The sequence below is a fragment of the Callorhinchus milii genome, unplaced genomic scaffold, assembly GCF_018977255.1.
Source record: "Callorhinchus milii isolate IMCB2004 unplaced genomic scaffold, IMCB_Cmil_1.0 Scaffold3, whole genome shotgun sequence".
Taxonomy (NCBI): Eukaryota; Metazoa; Chordata; class Chondrichthyes; order Chimaeriformes; family Callorhinchidae; genus Callorhinchus; species Callorhinchus milii.
The window spans coordinates 774418-795364 of NW_024704744.1; the positions used below are offsets into that span (position 1 = coordinate 774418).

Consider the following 20947-nt stretch of genomic DNA (forward strand, 5'->3'; position numbering starts at 1 on the left):
TGGAAAGTGGAGTGACTGTGTACTTTATGGGTAAACATCCACATGTACCTGCCCTGCCACTAGTGCATTTGCACCCCCAGCTGTGTCCACTCCTCAGCAATTTAAAATCTTACCAATTAAGGTATGTTTGCTTTTTTCTAATTATTATTCCAATTATTACTAGTACTTAGTCTGTGTATTTTATATAGTGCTTATGGCACAGAAACATCTCAAAGCGCTTCTCAGTGAATGTCTGTGTATTTTTGTGTGAGAACAAGACACCCACTCTGTGAGAGGAGATGGAGGTGCAGTGTTACTAGACAAGTATCCTTAAAGGTCTGTGCTATCGACATTAGAGTTTCCCTGGGTAGTTACAGTTAAACCTGTTTTTAGCAAACTCAGGGGACTAGAGCAAAGTGGCCTTGAAGTTTGGGTGGCTTCTGAATAAAGGGTTGATTTGTTTGTTGACCAGGCCCCCAAATTATCTGCGGACTCACGTGTAGACTCACGTGTAGACTCCTGCTAGACGAGCACATTGACCAACATCGCCTCAGCAGTGAGATGGGAAGCTGCGAGCATCACATGGTAAAATGCGCTAGGAGTCCAGCGGGAATCTACACGTTGCCTGTGGAAAAGGACAATGCAATCCTGGTAACACATAAATTCACTTAGAACTAGCCACTGGAAAGGATGTCTATCGGGTGTATATCGACAGGGTTTAAAAAGTGTGGTCAGTTATGCTAAGTGCTATGAGATGTCCTCCCTATGTGAAAAATGCGATGAAAGATCCCTCAAGAGAAGAGTTTGTCCTGGCCAACAATCCCCCAGATAATAGTTAGACTCGCTTTGGACATTCACTTCATAACTGTTTGTGGGACGTTGCTGTGCACAAATTAGCTGCTACTTTTGCCTAGAAAATATACAATCACTACGCTTTTGCCTTCAGCTCCCCTCTCGACTCTCTACCCCCTCCTCGCTCCCTCCCTTCCCTCCCCTCGCTCAGACCATTTCCCCCCAATGCTCGGGTCCTGACCCAACTGTGCAGTGCCTTGGGACGTCCTCCCGACGTGAAAGGCGCTCTATAAATGGAATCCTGTTGTTGTTGTGTTGTTTACAGTAAATCCTATGAAGCACTGTGAGACAAGCTCCCAATGTGAAAGGTTTTGTATCAAATGTAAGGGTTATTATTCTAGTGGAACTCTTCATCCGGTTTGGAAAGCTGAGCATTGTGACAGATTTCCACGGACATCCAGCTGACCAGACGATGAATAACAATCTACTGAATCAAATCATCACGCACTCACCTTCAGTAACAAAGAAGATGGAAAGGGTTAAAGCCAAAAATATTTGTGCAAAGATAAACAGGTATTTTACAAAGATCGGCAATGTTTTCTGTAGCAGTTGAATAAATATTCCAAAAAATCTGTAAGGAGAAGGGACACATATTAGAAATGTATAAAGAGAAAGTTCATAGCAAGCAGAAATCTCAGGCATTTTGTAATTCAGATATTTTCTTATTTGCTCTTGCTATTAGTTTGGCTCTTGCTTCTGCATCAGAAGGATGTTTATTTAAATGTCATTGAGATCTAAGCTTGCCAAACCACTTGCATTTATATAGCCCTCTTCACAGAGGGTAGTATCTCAAAGCGCTTAACAGTGGCGGAGCCTGATACCGAGCCGGGGAGTAATGGCTGAAAGCGCGGCCACCAATAGTGGAGCAGAAGGGACAGGGGACAAACAGGACGCTGGAGTCAGTCGAGTGAGTGGTGGTGTGGAGGTAGGAGGTAGGAGGCTGCGGGTGGTGGTGTGGGGAGAGGTAGTAGGTGTCATGGCGTAAAGGGATTTGTAGACAAGTGTAAGGAACTTGAAGTCAATCCATTCTGTGATAGGGAGCCAACGGAGCCTGGTAAGGACTGGTATTAGGGTGACAGAGAATATAGCGGCTACACAAATTTTGAATTAGCTGGATTTTGTGGAGAGTGGAGCTGAGGAGACAGGTGAAAGTAGTCGACGCAGGAGGTGTCAAAGGCGCGGACGAGGATTTTGGCTGCAGTACAATCGGATGGAGATGCGACGGAGATGCAGGAAAGTAATCCTGCTTAGGAACTGGATGTGGGTTAGGAAGGACAACTGGGGAGTCACCTGATGCCTTGGTTGCACACAGGTTTGATAAGTGTCAGGGGATAGCCAGGCAAACTTGCTAGAAAAGTAGCTTGATTTGTCCAAGCAGATAACATGAAACAGCTTGCCTCTACAGATGTATGTTAAAGATCTCATAAACTACTGCAAAAGGGAAGTTTCCCCAAGTATCTTGGCCAAGAATTCTCCAGATAAATTGATCCTTAATGGCTGTTTGAGAGAAGGTGCTGTTTGCCAAATTGACTGCTGTATGTTGCTACACTTAACAGTAATTACTGCAAAGCATGTTAGGATGCAATGAAGCACTACAATTTCTGCAAATACAATTTCTTTCTATTCTGCTTCTATTTTATTCAGCTTGCAACAAAAGCAGTACTAATAATTCAGTAGTTATTTAGAGAGGAATACAGAGCTCTCCATAGATCCAATAAAAAAAGTTTAATAATTATAATAATTAAAGCAGAGAAGTTATTTATTTGCCTCAACATGCCTGCACAGCTTCCTGAAAGAGATAATAATAATCGTTGCAATTGATATAGCTCCTTGTCACGTCTTTGAAATGTCAAAAAAAGGGCTTCATACTGTAAAGTGAATTGACTTTATATTCTGGGGCGAAATGCAGCAGCCAATTGCACACAGCAGTATCCCACAAACAGTCGTGGACTCAGTGACCAAATTATTATTTTTTTGAAGGGATTACACCCGGTAAAGCGATCTGTAAATCGACTGACCACCGGGTTCACACTTACTGCTAGGTAACAGAGATGTGTGGAGTAGGGAAACTTGCGTAATATTTCACCCCAGGCCCTCTCGCTTGCGAGGCGAGTGCTCTAACCAATATGCTACACATTTTCCACATTTATAAACTCCTTCATACTCATTTATATAATCCTTCATTTTTTTGTTGTAAATGTTTCTTATTGAAATTGATTCCATGAAATTCAGAGTTGTGTACTTTGAGAATTATAAAACTTGTGCCCCTCGACTTCTCTGCTGTTTTTGACACTGCTGACCTACTCCATCTCCTCAATCAGCCTCATCTTTATCTATCTCTGTGCAACCACATTCTTCTGTTTTAAACCTATTTGATCCATTGCATCTCCTCCAACAATTGCTCTTCCCCTATTGCACGGTCAATCAACCCTCTGTAATTTTATGAGAAAGTTGCCAAATGCCCCACAATTTTGGTTAATATTTCTGCACTATTCTATTGGCCCAAGTTATAACTTTGTCACTCAGGGGCAAGAATGCTACTGACTGAATCAGACTGACTGTCACCTGTGGAAATGGATTACCTGAATGGCCGGAAGAATTTTATATTGTAGAGCCAAAGAGGTATAATAACCAAAGCAAACGGTTCAGTGATGCTTTCTTTGAGACGCTTATCCCTCAAAATAAAACTTGCAAATTCGATAAGGGCCATAAACAGCAGTGTTAGGTATAGCAACCATTCAAGGATTTTCCTGAAAAAACATACAGAAAACAAGATCGTGAAATGGGAACATTTTGGAGCAAGCAGCCTCAAAGTCACCCACCTTTTTCCTTGCAGACACCTCCTCCCTCTTCACATCCCTATCTCTGTATTGAGCACCTCTTCATAATGGCCGATTTTCACTTACATTCCTCCTCCAACATCTTTCAGCCATTGCTTACTCAAACTCTGTAATTCTCTGCCTCAGTTGCTCTGCCTTGTCCATTCCTTGCCCATCTTCAGATCACACCTAAAGACCTTCTTCTTCGCCTGCGCCTGTATTGACCACCCCTCAGCTCAGTGTCGAGCTCCTGTTAAGTACTCTGAGGCACTACCCCATGTGAAGGATGCTATCTGAACGCAAGCTGTTGTTGTTTGTCCCCAGCTCGGGCACCCAGCCAGGATTGTAATACAAACCTGAGAGGTGCATTGCACTGTGTATTGAAATATTATGCATATGGTGCCATCTGATGTTACAAAGCAGAACTACAAGCAAAGGAAAAGAACTGGTACTTTTCTGTGCCTTATCACAATGTTCACAGTAGTGGAGGCTAATGTTTCAGCCACTTTGCACAGTATATCCTTCTACTCCAGGATAATCCTGAAGGCGAAGAACAGCCCCAGGCTTCTGTTTTCTACCACATCCCGACTCCTCCGTCCCCCCCGCCACCCCGCGCAGGTCATCTCCTCCAACCTTCACTGCGAGGAGATGCTGGATTGCCTTGAATCCAAAATCAAGGGAATCCGCTCCTCGGTCACTTCCCCTCCAACATCCACCCACCTCCCACCCCTTCCCTCCCACACTCCGACTCCTACCCATCCTCCCCTACACACTTTCGTACCCGTTTCCCCACTCTGTCACCAAACTCATCCTATCCCTGAAACCCACCACCTGCTCCCTTGACCCCATCCCCACTCCACTCCTTATCTCCCAGCTCCACCTCCTTGCCCCACATATCACAGACATCGTCAACCTGTCCCTCTCCTCTGGCTCTGTTCCCATTCCCTTAAAAACTGCCACCATCACTCCCACCTTGAAAAAATCCTCTCTTGATGCGTCGCAGCTATCAATCTCCGGCCCATCTCCAGCCTCCCCTTCCTGTCCAAGGTCCTGGAACGAGTTGTGGCCTCCCAGCTGCGCTCTTTCCTCTCCACCCATTCATTATTCGAACCCCTTCAGTCGGGTTTCGGTGCTGCCGATAGCACAGAAACTGCCCCGGTCAAGGTCACCAATGTCATCCTGACCACCTGTGACCAGGGCTCCCTCTGCCTCCTCGTCCTCCTCGACCTATCGGCAGCATTCGATACGGTCGACCACGCTATCCTACTCCACCGCTTGTCCTCCCACCTCAACCTTCAAGACCCTGTCCTTGAGGGGTTTAGGTCGTACCTCTCCCACCGTCTTCACTTTGTTTCCACGAACGGCTTTTCCTCCACCCCCCGCACTGTCTCGTGCGGTGTCCCTCAGGGCTCTGTCCTCGGTCCCCTCCTCTTCACCCTCTATATGCTTCCCCTGTGGTGACATCATCCGCAGACATGGGGTTAACTTCCACATGTATGCGGATGGCACCCAACTCTACCTTTCCTCCTCTACCCTCAACTCCACGACCCCGATGTCCTGACAGCTGTCTGTCCGACATCGAGTCCTGGACGAGAGACAACTTTCTTCAGCTCAACGTGCGAAAAACCGAGGCCCTCCTGATTGGCTCACGTCAGCGCCTCCGCACCTCAGGCGCTGACAGCATCAGCATCCAAGGCTGCACTCTCCACCTCTCAAAGCCGGTCAGGAACCTCGGGTTCTGTTCGACCCTGAGCTGTCCTTTCTCCCTCACATCCGCACCACAACTGGCACCGCCTTCCATCACCTCCGGAACATCGCCAGACTACGGCACTACCTCACCCCTCACGCGGCTGAAACTGGTCCACGCCTTTACCACCTCAAGGCTGGACTATGGGAACTCTCTCCTCGCCGGCCTTCCCGGCCCTCCCTCCACACTGCAGGTCATTCAGAACTCTGCAGCTCGTGTACTGTCCCACACCAGACACCGCGCCATCACTCCCACCCTCGCCCTCGCTCTCACCCTCACCCTCGCCCTCACCCTCACTCGCCTCCACTGGCTCCCCATCCCCCAGAGGATCGAATTCAGGATCCTCACCCTCACCTACAAGGCCATTCCCGGCCTCGCTCCCTCCTACCTCTCCGACCTACTATCTCCCTACCTACCTGCCCGTACCCTCCGTTCCTCTGGCTCTGGTCTGCTCCACGTCCCCCGACCCAACCGCCCTACCATCGGTGGCCGGGCCTTCAGCCTCTCAGCCCCGAGGCTCTGGAACTCTATCCCCCAGTGCCTTCGCCGCTTCCTCCCTTTCCTCCTTCAAGGCCGGTCTCAAGACCTTTCTCTTTGACCGTGCCTTCAGCTCCCCTCTCGACTCTCTACCCATTCCTCGCTCCCTCCCTTCCCTCCCCTCACCCTGACCATTTCCCCCCTCCTCGCTCCCTCCCTTCCATCCCCTCACCATTTCCCCCAATGCTCGCGTCCTGACCCAACTGTACAGCACCTCGGGACGTCCTCCCGACGTGAAAGGCGCTCAAAAATGGAATCTTGTTGTTGTTGTTGTTGTATATTGTACTAACTATCTGTATTAACAGTGCCACTTATATAGTCTGATATAAACAGTGACACCTCTATATAGTCTGATATATAGTCTGAGGTGCAGATTGCAAGAGTAGAGCTTCCCAATGTTTGTCCAACTATGAACACCCTTCCTCTTAGGGCTTGCAAGCTGAATAATAATAATAGCCCTTGCCTTTGGTATAGCGCCTTGCCATGTCTTCTAGATGTCTCAAATATACTGTAAAGTGAATCGACCGTAAATTTTGTAGGCAAAATGCGGCAGCCAATTGCGCACAGCAATATCCCACAAACAGTCATGGATTGAGTGAACAAATTATTATTTTTTGTAATGATTATTACGCCCGGAAACCAATCCACCAATCAACTAGCAACTGGGTTCCTACTTACTGCTGGGTAAACAGAGGCGTGTAGTGAGTAAAGTTGGCCAACATTTCGCCCTGCCGGGAATCGAACCTAGGTCCTCTTACTTGCGAGTTGAATGGGAAAAATCTCTGACCCAGTGACTGTGAACTCACCTGGTTCAAAAACTGAACATCCGAAACCTCCACATGGTTATTCATTGACAACATTCTGTTCCCGAGTGTGCCATCTTGGAGTCAGTTCCGCTCCGAGGGAAACCTTCCCAATTCCCTCCCCTTCCCACCCCCCAAGGATTTGATATTAGTTGTAGTATTCTTGATTTAAATGAATGTATTCCACCAGAAATTAAAACTTACCACAATGTTAAATGATAATAAGGTTTCATGCGGCTCAGTTCTGTTAACTTGTTCTTCAAGTACTCTTGATCCTGTGAAAACAAAGTTCACCCACGTACAAAATACCAACAGACCTAAACACCTTAAGATAACCAGAGTCCTGGGATTAATGTCAAGAGGTATAGAATTGAAAGACAAGGAAGTATTATTAATACTTCACCTTCAAAGCCCTCGATGGTCTTGTTCCCACCTACCTCTGCAACCTCCTAATCCCCTACCAACCTGCCCGCTCCCTCCGCTCAGCGGGCTCCGACCTCATATCCCCTGCCTCTCGCATCCCACCTTTGGCGGGCGGGCGGGCGGGCAGACTTTCTGGCACTCTGCCCCACCCTCTGGAACTCCATCCCGCAGTCCCTCCGCCTCGCCCTTTCCCTTTCGTCCTTCAAGACCCATCTCAAGAACATCTTCTTCAACCCTGCTTTCGATCACGCTGTTTCGCCCCCATGCCTTCCATCCCCCCCATCCCCAACTCCAACCCCCAGCTCGGGTCCGAAACACTGACTGTCTAGCGCCTTGGGACATCTTCCCGACATTAAGGGTGCTATACAAATGCGATTTTGTTGTTGTTGTAATAATAATAATCCTTGATAGAACATCTTCGAGACGTCTGAAAGCGCTGCACAGAATATACTGTAAAGTGAATTGACTGTATTTTCTGTGAGAAACCAGCAGCCAATTGCGCACAGCAGTGACTCACAAACACTCAACTATACCTTGGGCGAAGCTGGATTGCAGTACTTCAGTTCATAAGTAAAAGACTGCTCTTGCTGTTTCTTCCACGTGTTAAACACTCTTTTTATATCAAGGAATCTATAAATGTCCTGAGTAATCATAAAGACAACTTCAAAGATGCAGAAAGCACCATAAAACAAGTAAATCAACACCTGTGTAAAGAAAAGAACATTTCATCACTCTGGAAAATAATAATATAATAATAATTTCTTGCATTTGATACACCACATTGGCCCTTTTTATAGCCTTATCTATCTGAACAAGTATAGCCATTTAAGGATTTGTGAATCTGAATCCCTCACATTCTTCAATAAAGAATTCAGGTTGTTCAGAATTTTTTCCTGTTATCAGAACTACATCATGCTGACCTGAGGGAATTCTGCTCCAATGCAATCTATTTCCACAATGGAATTCCTACATTTCTTTATCAAGTAAAACCCTATCAAGAATTGCCACAATTTAGACCCAACTATTAAATAGCTATTAAATAGCTGGTGCTCAAATAAACTGCTTATGGACATGAGTCCCATTGGACACAAAGAAAGAAAGAAAGAAAGGAAGGAAGGAAGGAAGGAAGGAAGGAAGAAAGGAAGGAAGGAAAATAAAAGGGAGTTTTAGGAGGAACATCTTCACACAATGGGTGATAACAGTGTGGAACTCCCTGCTGGAAACTGTGGTTGAAGCAAAAAGTGTCAATGTACTTTGGAGGAAACTTGATAATAATAATAATCCTTGCATTTGATATAACGCCTTATCACGTTGTTGAGATGTCTCAAAGCGCTTCACTACATATACTGTAAAGTGGATTGCCTGTGTATTTTGTGGGCAAAACGAGATAGCCAATTGCAGACAGCAGCGTCCTGCAAACAGCATGAAGTGAGTGACAAATGTTATTTTAAGGATCTGTTGGCCAAGATACTTGGAGAGAGAAACTCCCTTCTCTCTTTGGATAATGCCATGGGATCTTTAACAACCATCTGAACTGATTGGGCCTCAATTTAACATCTCATCCTAAGGACGGCACCTTCTACAATGCAATACCCCCTCAGCAATGTACTGAAGTATCAGCTTACACAATGTGAGGTCAAGTCCCAATGTGGGCTTGAACGCTCAACCTTCTGACTCAGAGGGGAGAGTGCCATCACTGCGCCAGGCTGACACCCACAACAACAACAACAACAAGATTCCATTTATTGAGCGCCTTTCACGTCGGGAGGACGTTCCAAGGCGCTGTACAGTTGGGTCAGGACCCGAGCAAAGGGGGAAATGGTCAGGGTGAGGGGAGGGAAGGGAGGGAGCGAGGAGGGGGTAGAGAGTCGAGAAGGGAGCTGAAGGCTCGGTCAAAGAGAAAGGTCTTGAGACCGGCCTTGAAGGAGAAAAGGGAGGAGGCGGCGAAGGCACTGGGGGATAGAGTTCCAGAGCCTCGGGGCTGAGAGGCTGAAGGCCCGACCACCGATAGTAGGGCGGTTGGGGCGGGGGATGTGGAGCAGACCGGAGCCAGAGGAACGGAGGGTACGGGCGGGTAGGTAGGGGGATAGTAGGTCGGAGAGGTAGGAGGGAGCAAGGCCGTGAATGGCCTTGTAGGTGAGGGTGAGGATCTTGAATTCGATTCACAAGTGAACATTCCTAGCCACTTCTCCCTGAAAAAGCTATTTCTTAGGTACCGAACCCTTTGTAGAGCTTTATCCAAGGACATGGTGACTCCGTGCATTTCTACTGAACACTTGTGGACAAGGCAGAGGTTCTTACTTCTGGTGCTGACGGTATCCACTTTGTGACCTTGCCTTGTTTGACTCCCAATTGTCTTTCAAACCCCACATCCATGCTCTGACCCCATCTTTTCCACACATCTGAAACATTGCCCAGCTCTGCCAGTGCCTTTCCCCTCGGGCTGCCAAGATACTAATCCATATAATACCTAGGCTTGACTACCCCAGTACTCTGCTCACTGGACTACCCAGCTCTTTCCTCCAGAACTCCGTTCTCCCGCACTAAGCTCTGGGAAACTATCATCCCCAGCCTCACTCGGCTTCATTGGCTCCCTACCTCCCAGTAGATTGAGTTCAAAATCTTTATTCTCACCTTTAAATTATTCCTATTCAATCTCACTCCACACTTAAAAGATCCCATGGCACTTCTCGAAATCAGTTTCTCTCTCCCGTTGTCCTGCCAACAATCTCCCAAATAAAATAGTCATTCACTTTATGGCTGTTTATGGGATATTGCAAATTGGCTGCTGTGATTTGCCTACAAAATGCACATTTCATAGAATCATAGAATTTTACAGCACAGAAAGAGGCCATTCGGCCCATCGTGCCTGTCGGCTCTTTGAAAGAGCTACCAACTAGTCGAACTCGCCTACTCTTACCCCATAGCCCAGCAAATTTATGTAAATTTACTACATTTTAGTTTATCCTGTAAAGCACTTTGAGACATGCTCCAGAAATGAAAGGTGTTAGATCAAATCTAAGGATTATTATTATTATTAGTATTAATCCAGTCTCAATTTGGAAGTGGTTTCTTTTAAAGAACTGCAGAGAAAAACAGTTCCAAATTAAGACTAAATTTAATAATTTTATTATATTTAAGGCAAAAATAGTGTTACGGGCTAAAACTTTGTGGAAATTCAGACTAATACATTTCCAGATGGAACTATAAGGGACGACTATATGTTTTAGAAAGATTGCGACTACTCGATAGATCAGCATAGTTTTAGCAAAGCAGCTGTTTTGTAATTTCTACTGCATTATATGATGAATGAAGGAAGAACTGTCCTCAAATCTAATGCATGACAACAGAGTGGGGAAAACAGCTGTCTGAACCTCGTTTTCTGGTGCCTTTTCCAATGAACAATGAACTATTATCCTCAAAGTTTCAAATGAATTAAAACCCTTGATTTAATTCTATTATGCTAATGAATTTCAGCCTGTGTGCCTAGGTTTTACACAGAACGTATTCTTCAGAGAACCAGTAAATGGGAAACAAACACACACTTGTAGTACTGTAGTTCAGTGGTTAGAGCATTTGCCTCGCAAGTGAGAGACCTGAGTTATTCCCAGCAGGATGAAACCTTGAGCAAGTGTCCTTACTCCACACTCCTGATAATAATCGCTTAAGTAAAAAATAATAAATTGGTCACTTGAAGCCACAACTGTTTGTGGAGACGCTGCTGTGCACAATTGGCTGCCGCGTTTCACCCACAAATATGCACTCAATTCACTTTACAGTCTATTCTGTGAAGTGCTTTGAGACGTGTAGAAGACGTGAAAAGCGCTATATCAAATGCAAGGATTATTATTATTCTTTATCTGTGATTAAAACAATTTAATTTGATTGTACTGAAAGAGACTCAGGGGCTTTTAAGTATCAATATCTATTCTTTTTTCAAAATATATTAACAACAAAATATTGAATGCAGGCAAATGTGAGGTTTTACATTTTGGGAGGTAAAATAGGAAAACAAATATATAATAATCCTTGCACTTGATATAGCGCCTTATCATGTTTCGAAACATCTGGAAGGGCTTCACAGAATATACTGTAGATTTTGTGAGCGAAATGCGGCAGCCAATGACACACAACAGTGTCCCACAAAGATTGTTGGACTGAGTAACCAATTATTATTAGAAGGAGCAGAAGAGCAAAAGGGCTTAGAGGTTAACAAATATAAATCATTGAAGGTGGGAAAGGTGAACAAAAGTGTCAAGAAAGCAAATAGATTCCTAGATTTTATAACTAATAATAATCCTTGCATTTGGTATAGCGCTTTTCATGTCTTCTAGATGTTTCAAAATGCTTCACAAAATAGACTGTAAAGCGAATTGGCCATATATTTGTGGGCGAAATGCGGCAGCCAATTGTGCACAGCAGCGTCCCACAAACAGTCGTGGATTGAAATGATCAATTTATTATTGTTTTTTTGAGCGTTTTTATCAGGCGTGTGGAGTAAGGAAACTTGCCCAAGATTTCACCCTGACCTGCCGGGAATCGAACCCAGGTCTCTCTCTTGCAAAGCAAGTGCTCTAGCCATTGAGCTATAGGACCAAAGGTTATATTATAGAATATAAAAGCAAAGAGGTAATGCTAAGTTGTTAGTTAGACCGCAGTTAGATTAGTGTGTCATTTTGATGATACCAGGGATGAGTGATTTGCTGTGAGTGGAGACTGGAAGAACCAGGGCTTTTCCATTGGAACAAAGAAGGTTGAGGGATGATTGAGGTCTTTAAAATTGAGAGGATTTTGATAGTCAGTAGGAGAAATGACTTCACTGGTCAGTGAGTCAGTGACTACAAGGCATCAGTTTAAGATTGCTAAAACAGCACAGCACAGGAGGCCATTCAGTCCATTTAGTCCCAATCCCCTGCCTTTCTCTCAGACCCATTTATAACTTTTTTCTCTCTTGTCAAATTCATTTTTAAAGCTATTATGGAATCTGGTTCAACCACCATTTCCGTCAGACAATTCATGTCCTAATAAACCTCTGTAGGGAAAAAAATAATCTCCTAATCTCTTTCTTTATTATTTCCATAATGATTTTAAAGAATAATAAAAATAATAATCCTTGTATTTGATATAGGACCTTATCACATCATTGAGATGTCTCAAGAGTTTCACAGAATATACTGTAAAGTGTAGTGACTGTGTATTTTGTGGGCCAAACAAAGCAGCCAATTGCGCACAGCAGTGTCCCACAAACAGTTAATGACTCACCAACCAATTAAGCTTCTCCTTATATAAATCTGAATTTTGAACAGACTCCAAGAATCATTTTAACTTCTGTTATAGTAAAAAAAAGTTCTGGTTTCTCTCGATTCTCCCCACAAGTAACGATTTTTAACCCTGGTATTGTTCAGTACATTCTCTCGGTAAATCTTAATAGCTAGAGTCTCTTTAAGAACTGCGGAAAAATATTTCTCTACACTTTTCAATTGAAACAGCATTGTATAATGGTTTGATTTTAGAGACACGGTGTGGCATTCAATGATAAAGTAGCTAGAATCAAAACAATAGCTTAAATTCATGTAGTAGCACTTCCATAGGGTAATGACTGAGATCCCTTTACAAAATGGGGTCGATCACCAAGCAAAGATGAAGGAGTCAGGGACCATAAGCTTGAAGAGGTAGGATTAAGGCAGAACTTAAACAGGGAGAGAGGGACCAAGATATAAGTGGGGAGTTCCAGGGGTTATCTGAAGGATCGGCAAAGAATGGGTGACTGTTTGTTTTGTAGGCCAACCCAATGGCCAAATTGCGCACAGCAATGTCTCACAAACAACCATGGAGTGAGTGATCGATTTTCTTTCGGGAAATTTTGGCCAGGATAGCAGGAGCAACTCCCTTTTTTCCAAACAGTGGGAACTTTAACGTCCACCTGAACAGGCAGACGAGTCCTCAGTTTAACGTCTCAACCATAGGACAGTACCTCCAACAACGCAGCGCACCCAACACTGCATTGAAGTGGCAGCTTATACTATGTGAGTTTCAAATCCCCCGACGTGGAGCTTGAACCCAGAAGCTGACTCAGAGGCGAGAGTGTTTCAACTGAGCCTGATACACCAGCTTGATACACTTACAGTGAAATGTCATGACTGTATTTGTAGGAAACTCAGCAGGTAATTTGCACACAGCAATGTTTCACAAACAGCCTTGAATGAATGGCCGATTTTATCTGAGAAATTTGTTGTCGTTGTTGTTGCCAGGACACTGACAGGAATTCCTTCTCTTTTTGAATAGTGCCAGAGAAACCATCAATGATGACACTATGACCACGCATATTGGCATGAAATAATTGCCAATTATTTCTAAGGGTCTTTAAACTCTCTAATTTAACAAGTTTTAAATTAAATGATACTTGCCTGCTTGTTTAACTCAATTTTTCTCATGGTGTTTAGGAATATAAACAAAGTCCAGGATGTCACAAATATAAGGTTAGCTACCAGAAGGAGCCACATTTCCATACTGTAAAGAAATATATATTTGAACAATTTTTGAGAAAAAGTTTCAAGATAAAAACACTTTAGGGTTCTAATAGTAATAATTCTGACAGCTTTTTGCCACATACATAAATTATTTGGATGAAGAAATAGAAAGTTTTATATCCAAGTTTGCGGATGGTATTAAGATAGGAGGTTCAGGAAGTAGCGAAGATGGGAATAGGAAGTTACAGAGGGACTTGGACAGATTAAGTGAGTGGGCAAAGATGTGGCAGATGAAGTTCAATGTAGGGAAGTGCGAGGTCATCCACTATGGACCGAAAAAAGATAGGGAATAATAATAATAATAATCCTTGCATTTGATATAGCGCTTTTCACGTCGGGAGGACGTCCCAAAGCGCTTCACAGAACACACTGTAAAGTGAATTGACTGTATATTTGTGGGCGAACGCGGCAGCCAATTGCGCACAGCAATGTCCCACAAACAGTCGTAGATTGAAAATGACCAATTTATTATTGTTTTCGGTTTTTGGAGGGATTATTATTAGGCTCTGTGTGGAGTAAGGAAACTTGCCCGAGGTTTCGCCCTTTCTTAACGGAGAGAAATTAAGAGCTGTAGAGGAGTAAAACGATTTGGGTGTCTATATCCACAAATCACTAAAAACTAGTTCCCAGGTGCAAAACATAATCTCGAGAGGCCTGGAATTGAAAGGGGAAAAAAATGATGCTTCAGCTGTATAGAGCGTTAGTCAAACCCCACCTGGAGACTGCGTTCAGTTTTGGGCACCACAACACAGGAAAGATATATTGGCCTTGGAGGGGGTGCTATGCAGGTTCACCAGAATGTTACCAGGCTAAAAAGGGTTAAGTTACGAGGAAAGGCTGTGTAAACTTGGATTGTATTCCCTCGAGGGGTGATTTGAAGAAGGTTTTAGAATGATAAAGGGATTTGATAGGGTAGATGCAGAAAAGCCATTTCCTATGTTGGGGGAATGCAAAACAAGGGGCATAGTCTTAAAATTAGAACAAGCATTTAAGAGTGAAATCAGGAGTATTTTTTCACTCAAAGGGTGGTAGAAATCTGGAATTCTGTCCCCCAAAAGGTCGTGGATGCTGGATCCATCCACACCTTCAAGAAAGAGATTGCCAGATGTTTGGTAGGTCGGGGTATTAAGGGATACGGGGAGAAAGCAGGAAATTGGATTTGACATTCTAGTAAAAATATAGATCAGCCATGATCTAATTAAATGGCGGAACAGGCTCGACCGGCTGAATGATCTACTCCTGTTCCTATGTTCCTATCATGGCTTATGTTGACATCTCAGTTGCTGTTTGAGAGCATCACAACAACAAAAGCAGTTTTATTTGAAAGAAATGGGGTTCACAAGTTTAGGTGGTGAAAATGGCCCATTTGAACCCTCTCTTGCAAAATAACTACCCCTCTGACTCTCAAAATTCCTACCCTTCTGATTTTAATAAGTCCTGTTCTCAACCACCCTTTACTGGTAACCTGGTTCCAGTTGTTCACTACCCTCTGCGTAAAAAAATACTTCCTAATGTCTGTCCTGAAATTGCTCCGTGCAACCTATATCTCAGCCCATTCAAAAGTTTTGTTCCGAGTTTAATTTCTCAATCTCATTTAAGCTATGCTTCACTGATCATTCTTTAAAATAAGATTTCCGGTTGTAAAGATCAGGTGAAACAATAACATACATAACAAACATATAAGAAAGAATTTGCATTTTTATAGTGTCTATAACATCAAACGAATCAAAACCTTTTACAGTAACTACTGTGATTATAAGAAATAATCCTTGCATTTGATATAGCGCCTTATCACGATTTCTAGACATCTCAAAGTGCATCACAGAATATACTGTAAAGTGAATTGACAAAATTTTTGTGTGAAATGCACAACCAATTGCACACAGCAGTGTCCCACAAACAGTCGTGCATTGAAGTGACCTTTATTACTATTATTTATTATTTGAGGAAATTATTACCCCCCGGAGAAGTGATCCACCAATCAACTAATATCCGGGTTCCCACTGACTGCTAGGTAAATAGAGGCGTGTGGAGTAAGGAAACTTGCCCAACATTTTAGCCTGCCAGGAATCGAATCCAGGTATCTCGCTTGCCAGGTGAGTGCTCTAACTACTGAGCTACAGGAATCCAGATGTGTAATATTGAGTTTTTGTAGGTAAACAAGCACACAGCACAATTAATCTGGACACTGTGGTTGGATCTTTAATAAGCTACTGAATAAATCGATAGGATTTTGCTTTAAAAGAAGACAAAACCGTTGCATTTGAAACCCTTATTCATGCATTCATTACATCGAGGCTTGAATATGCAAACTTGTTTGTCGGCCTCCCCAACTCTTCCCTCCAAAGGCTGCAGATTATCCAGAACCCTGCAGCCCGTGTCCTCTCCCGCACCAGGCTCCATGACCCTATCACCCACATCCTCACCCAACTCCACTGGCTTCCCATCACACAGAAGATACAGTTCAAGATCCTGGTCCTCACCTTCAAAGCCCTCCATGGTCTTGCTCCCCCCCCACCTCTGCGACCTCCTTACCCTCTACCATCCTGCTTGGTCCCTTCGCTCAGCGGGCTCTGACCTGCTTCACGTCCCCCGCCTTGCCAGCCCCATTGGTGGGCAGGCCTTCTGCTACTCTGCCCCAACCCTCTGGAACTCCATCCCGCAGTTTCTCCACCTCGCCCCCTCCCTTGCCCCCTTCAAGACCCATCTCAAGACCCTCCTCATCGACCGTGCTTTCGATCACCCTGCTTTCTCCCCTGCCCTCCACCCTCCTCAATCCTGTACTTTGTGTAAAAAAAAACTTCCTTTGAGATGCCCAGAAGATGTGTTAAGGCACTATATTAAATGCAAGGATTATTATTTATTATTACGCAGGAATTACTGTAAAAGGTTTTCCCCAGCTCAGGTCCATAACTCTGTCTGTCCAGCAGCTTTAAAGGTGTCTGTCCCAACGAGAAAGCCGCTATACAAATGTAATTTTATTGTTGACGTTGAATGATATGATCATTTTCCGCAACATTCATCATTTTAATATAATTAAAAGCAAAGAAAATGGCATTAAATCAGAATGCTTCAGAAACTGAGGTGAGCCTGAGACTGTAAAACCTTTCTAAAACAATAATCTGCATTGCAACATAGGACCAGAAGACAATTCAGCCCATGCTACACCAGTGTATGAGACCATGGCAAAAGATTTATTCTATTTCCAATTCTCTTCTCCATACCCCTTAATACCCTTACGTCTTAAGCATCCACCCACCACCCATCCATCCATCCATCCATCTATCCATCTATCTCTCTCTCCCTTTAAATAAACTCAATTGAGATTACGTTCTTCTGAGTATGGGAAATGTAGTCCACATTCTCACAAGCCTATGTGTGAAGAAATCTTTTGATCTCCCTTCTAACTCTAATATTATCTCTAATATTAAGCTCACGTCACTTTGTTATGGATTCCTCAAGCGAAGGGAAGAGTCATAGGTGACATATACTTACACTCCATAAATTTTCCACTTGATATTCACAAACTTTTGAACAATGGGATGTTTTGCTAGGTTGTATAATTCATATTGGACAATAAATTGCATCTAGTTGAATAAAAAATAATTTATTTCAAAGTGAGAAAACCCAAAGCAGGATTGAGTATTGCAATTTCTCAATGTCAAGTATCTCTCAGCCAACATTTGACTTCTGACATGTTTTTGGTTAGTTTCATAATTTCTAACACTTAAAAATACACCAGCGTTTTTCTACTAGAGGCAGCACAGTCTGTCACTAGAGGGACACAAATTTCTTAGCTCGACCAGGAGAGCTTAGCTCAGGTTGGTATCAGCCAAGGCTATGGGAGTGTTGAGTGTACTTTGGGGTAACTGCTGGAGTTTAGCCAGACAAAACAGTGCAGTTTGCCATTGCAGCTACTGGGAAGCTTCCTGCTGGTTGTCTAGCTAGGCTATCCTGTTCATCAGGACTGTGGGTTGTAAAGATAACAAGAGGTAGGAAGGATGAATCTCTGCTCCCAGTGGCCAGTATGCTATCTTCCCAGGCCTGGTTGGTTGGTCATCAATAGCCTGTCTGGCTCAAGTCCCAGAACATCAAGACAGAGGATTGACTCACTTCCAATATTTCATTACTAGGCACATCAACTTGAAGCCAACTCAGTCCCACAGACTTCTCTAGCCTCTCTCCCAAGGAGGATGGTCACTAGTGGATCATTGGACATGTTTAAACCTTTGCTCAGTGGATAGCAACCAGCAGGAACTCCGCACAAGCTACTTATATACAGCATAATTCACCAAGAGAGCATTACTATCGTCCTCCTACCCTCAGCACTAGCATCTCCCTACCTCTTGTTGGTCAGCTGGATGTCTGACACATGCAGAAACCATACTTTAAGAGCATCTAAATCAGACTGAGATCCACATGTGCCACCTACCCATGGAAATTTTCCTGTGTTCAGAATAGAGCGTGGATTCTCACAAGATCAGGTTTTGTTTGGATGAAAAAACCTGTTCGCCCAACAAATCTCATCCCTTAGAACACCCACCCTTCCGTCCACTATCACTACATCAAGCTGCTTTTTAAATGAGTCCAGTGTCCTGGCAACCCTGGGATACACCTCATTTATCTATTCTAGAGAGTATTAGGCACAGGAGCTCCATTGATACCATACTGTCACGTGTTCAAAAAATTGGTTCCATGTTTATGGTCAGTGATATCCTTGGCACAATCACTCGTAGCACAACGCATACCAAGGGTTAACTCCTTTGTTAGTTTACACCAGCATTAAATAAGGAACGTTATGTATTTTACCCCCAACGAAACATACTCGTTAGTGCTAATGAATCCGCAATACACATATCAAAGTCAAACCATCTGTCAAGTGCTTATGCAAACAATCTCTTTGAAGCAAAAGTTCCACCCTGCGTTTGATATATTTCAAAAGAATAGCTGGACAAGCAGCGGGAAAGCTTGCTGGATAGCAACATCAATGGTAAGCTATGCGGTTTTAGCTGGTTAAACTCCAGCAGCAACCGCAATGCACACTCTCGAGTCCGCAAGCCTTGGCTCCTGCCAACCTGTGCCTAACACTTTCTGGAATTAGGCAAGCAGGATGCATCCTTCCAGGGAGAGAGCGCATTCCATTCCAACAATCTGTCTGGGATTTCCATGTGTAGGTGGGATGTATGGAATTCTCAGCTTGGTTTGGAGACTCTGAAGCCTGGTGAACATCCACATGTGTTAGACACCCAGCTGACCCCCACCAAAAATTCAAAAGAATTAGTGACAATTCAACATATTTGTTAGATTGTACTCACAGGTCTCCTGGAATAAACCCCTTGTAATGCTGTTTAAAAGAGGGAGAAAAAATTAATTTCTAGTTTCTGAATCAATTTGCTTAAAACGGAAATTAACCTATATATGCAGCATTGTATTATTATAATAATCCTTTGATATAGCGCCTGTAGCATCTGGGTGGACATGACAGCCAATTTGCACACAGCAATTTGTCTGATCTGCATTCCAGTTGTTCCAGCTGCCTCACACGTCAGTAAATACCATGTAAAAGAGCTCTTTCTCCCTTCAGGATTCGCTGATCCTCACCTCAAATTCTAAATGAGGACCCGCTCATTCTTTACGTGTCCACCACCTGTTCTTCCCAGTCTTCAGCCAATGAATTTTTAATTGAATAAACTTGTATTCATGATACCATAGTAACCTCAAATTGTAGTTATTATTGGCTGCATATTAGGGTCACAATTGAAACCAGATGTCAGAATTGAACCAAAGTATAAAGAGCTGATAGTTTGGTATTCATGTAATTTAGACCTGTTTATGGTCTGCCTCACTGCTCTTCTCTAGGGCCTGGGTGGTCCTCTCGTGGCACATAACAGATCGGTGTGCAATACTCTCAGCGTACCCTGACCAGAGCACAGTACAGCCTGGAATCTTGTTGTTCTGATTTGATAATTTAGCACAGCTGCTTCCACATAGGGAGCATTCAGTGAACTAATCCTCTCGGTCTCTCTCTATGTCCTACTTGGCAAGTTCTGTCCCATCCAATTGAGTGCTTGTATCTCCTATATTTGCTTCCTATCTGCAATACTTAGCTTATATCTATCATGAATGTGCTCATGATTATGACAAGTAATGTCAGAGTTACTTTGTACGTTCTTAATTGCTTACTCTGATTTTACAGTACAACAACAAACAACAAAATTACATTTATAGAGCCCCTTTCACGTCGGAAGGACATCTCAAAGTCAAGTGTCAGGATCTGAGCATGGGGGAGAGGTGGTGTAGAGGTGACGGAAGGCAGAGAGAGGTGGGAGCGAGACCAAAGGCACGGTCGAAGAAAAGGGCATTGAGACCGGCCTTGAAGGAGGCAAGGGAGGAAGCAAGGCAAAGGGATCGTGGGATGGAGTTCCAGAGTGTGGGGGCAGAGAGACTGAAAGCCCAGCCACTGGTGGTAGGGCAGGTCGGGCAGGCCAGAGCCCGCTGAACGGAGGGAGTGGGCAGGTTGGTAGGGAGTCCGCAGGTCAGAGGGGTAGGAGGGGGCAAAGCCATGGATGGCCTTCAAGGTGAGGACGAGGATCTTGACCTCGATCCTCTGAGGGATGGGGAGCCAGTGGAGTCAGGCAAGGGTGGGAGTGATGGGGTCACGGAGCCTGGTACGTGAGAGTACACGAGCTGCAGAGGTTTGGATGATCTGCAACTTGTGAAGGGAAGAGTTGAGAAGGCCAATGAGGGAGTTCCCGTAATCGAACCTTGATGTGACGTTCCCGTAATTGAGCCTTGATGTATAGTAATAATACTGTTACTTTGAGCAGAAGGCCCAGCAGGGTCAGGAGTGAGAATGCTGTTAAGGAATTTGGTGAGAGTGGGAATTCTTCAGGAAGAGAAAGACCAGAGAGCAAGAGTGAACTCTTTCATTCAGCAGAAGAGTGTAAAATCTTTCTTGAGGTAGACGCATCCGTATACTTAAGCAGGTAAACAAGTCAATTGGCAGTTAATCATAGGCGAGATGTTGGAGATTAATAAATTTGCTGAACAATGGAAACTGGAACAGAGAGACCTGGGGGTTCATATAAGTAAATCCTTGAAGGTGGCAGGACAGGTAGATAAAGCTGTTTAAAAAAAAAAGAATATGGGATACTAACTTTATAAATAGGGGCATAGAATACAAAAATCAGGAGGTTATGATAAAACACTGGTTAGGCTTTAGCTAGAGACTGTTCAGTTCTGGGCACCACACTTTAG

General features: G+C 43.9%; 1 protein-coding gene across 1 annotated transcript in view; it reads right to left on the bottom strand.

The window, feature by feature from the left end:
- The window catches only part of LOC121848515, a 49667-nt gene that overhangs the window by 13339 nt on the left and 15381 nt on the right, over positions 1 to 20947 (bottom strand). Inside the window, exons 8-14 of the mRNA XM_042332721.1 lie at positions 19006 to 19034; positions 17186 to 17277; positions 13568 to 13670; positions 7694 to 7864; positions 6942 to 7012; positions 3414 to 3581; positions 1284 to 1402 (exon numbers count right to left, since the gene is read on the bottom strand). Of these exons, the coding sequence (XP_042188655.1) occupies positions 1284 to 1402; positions 3414 to 3581; positions 6942 to 7012; positions 7694 to 7864; positions 13568 to 13670; positions 17186 to 17277; positions 19006 to 19034 (753 nt within the window). The remainder of the gene's footprint in view (positions 1 to 1283; positions 1403 to 3413; positions 3582 to 6941; positions 7013 to 7693; positions 7865 to 13567; positions 13671 to 17185; positions 17278 to 19005; positions 19035 to 20947) is intronic.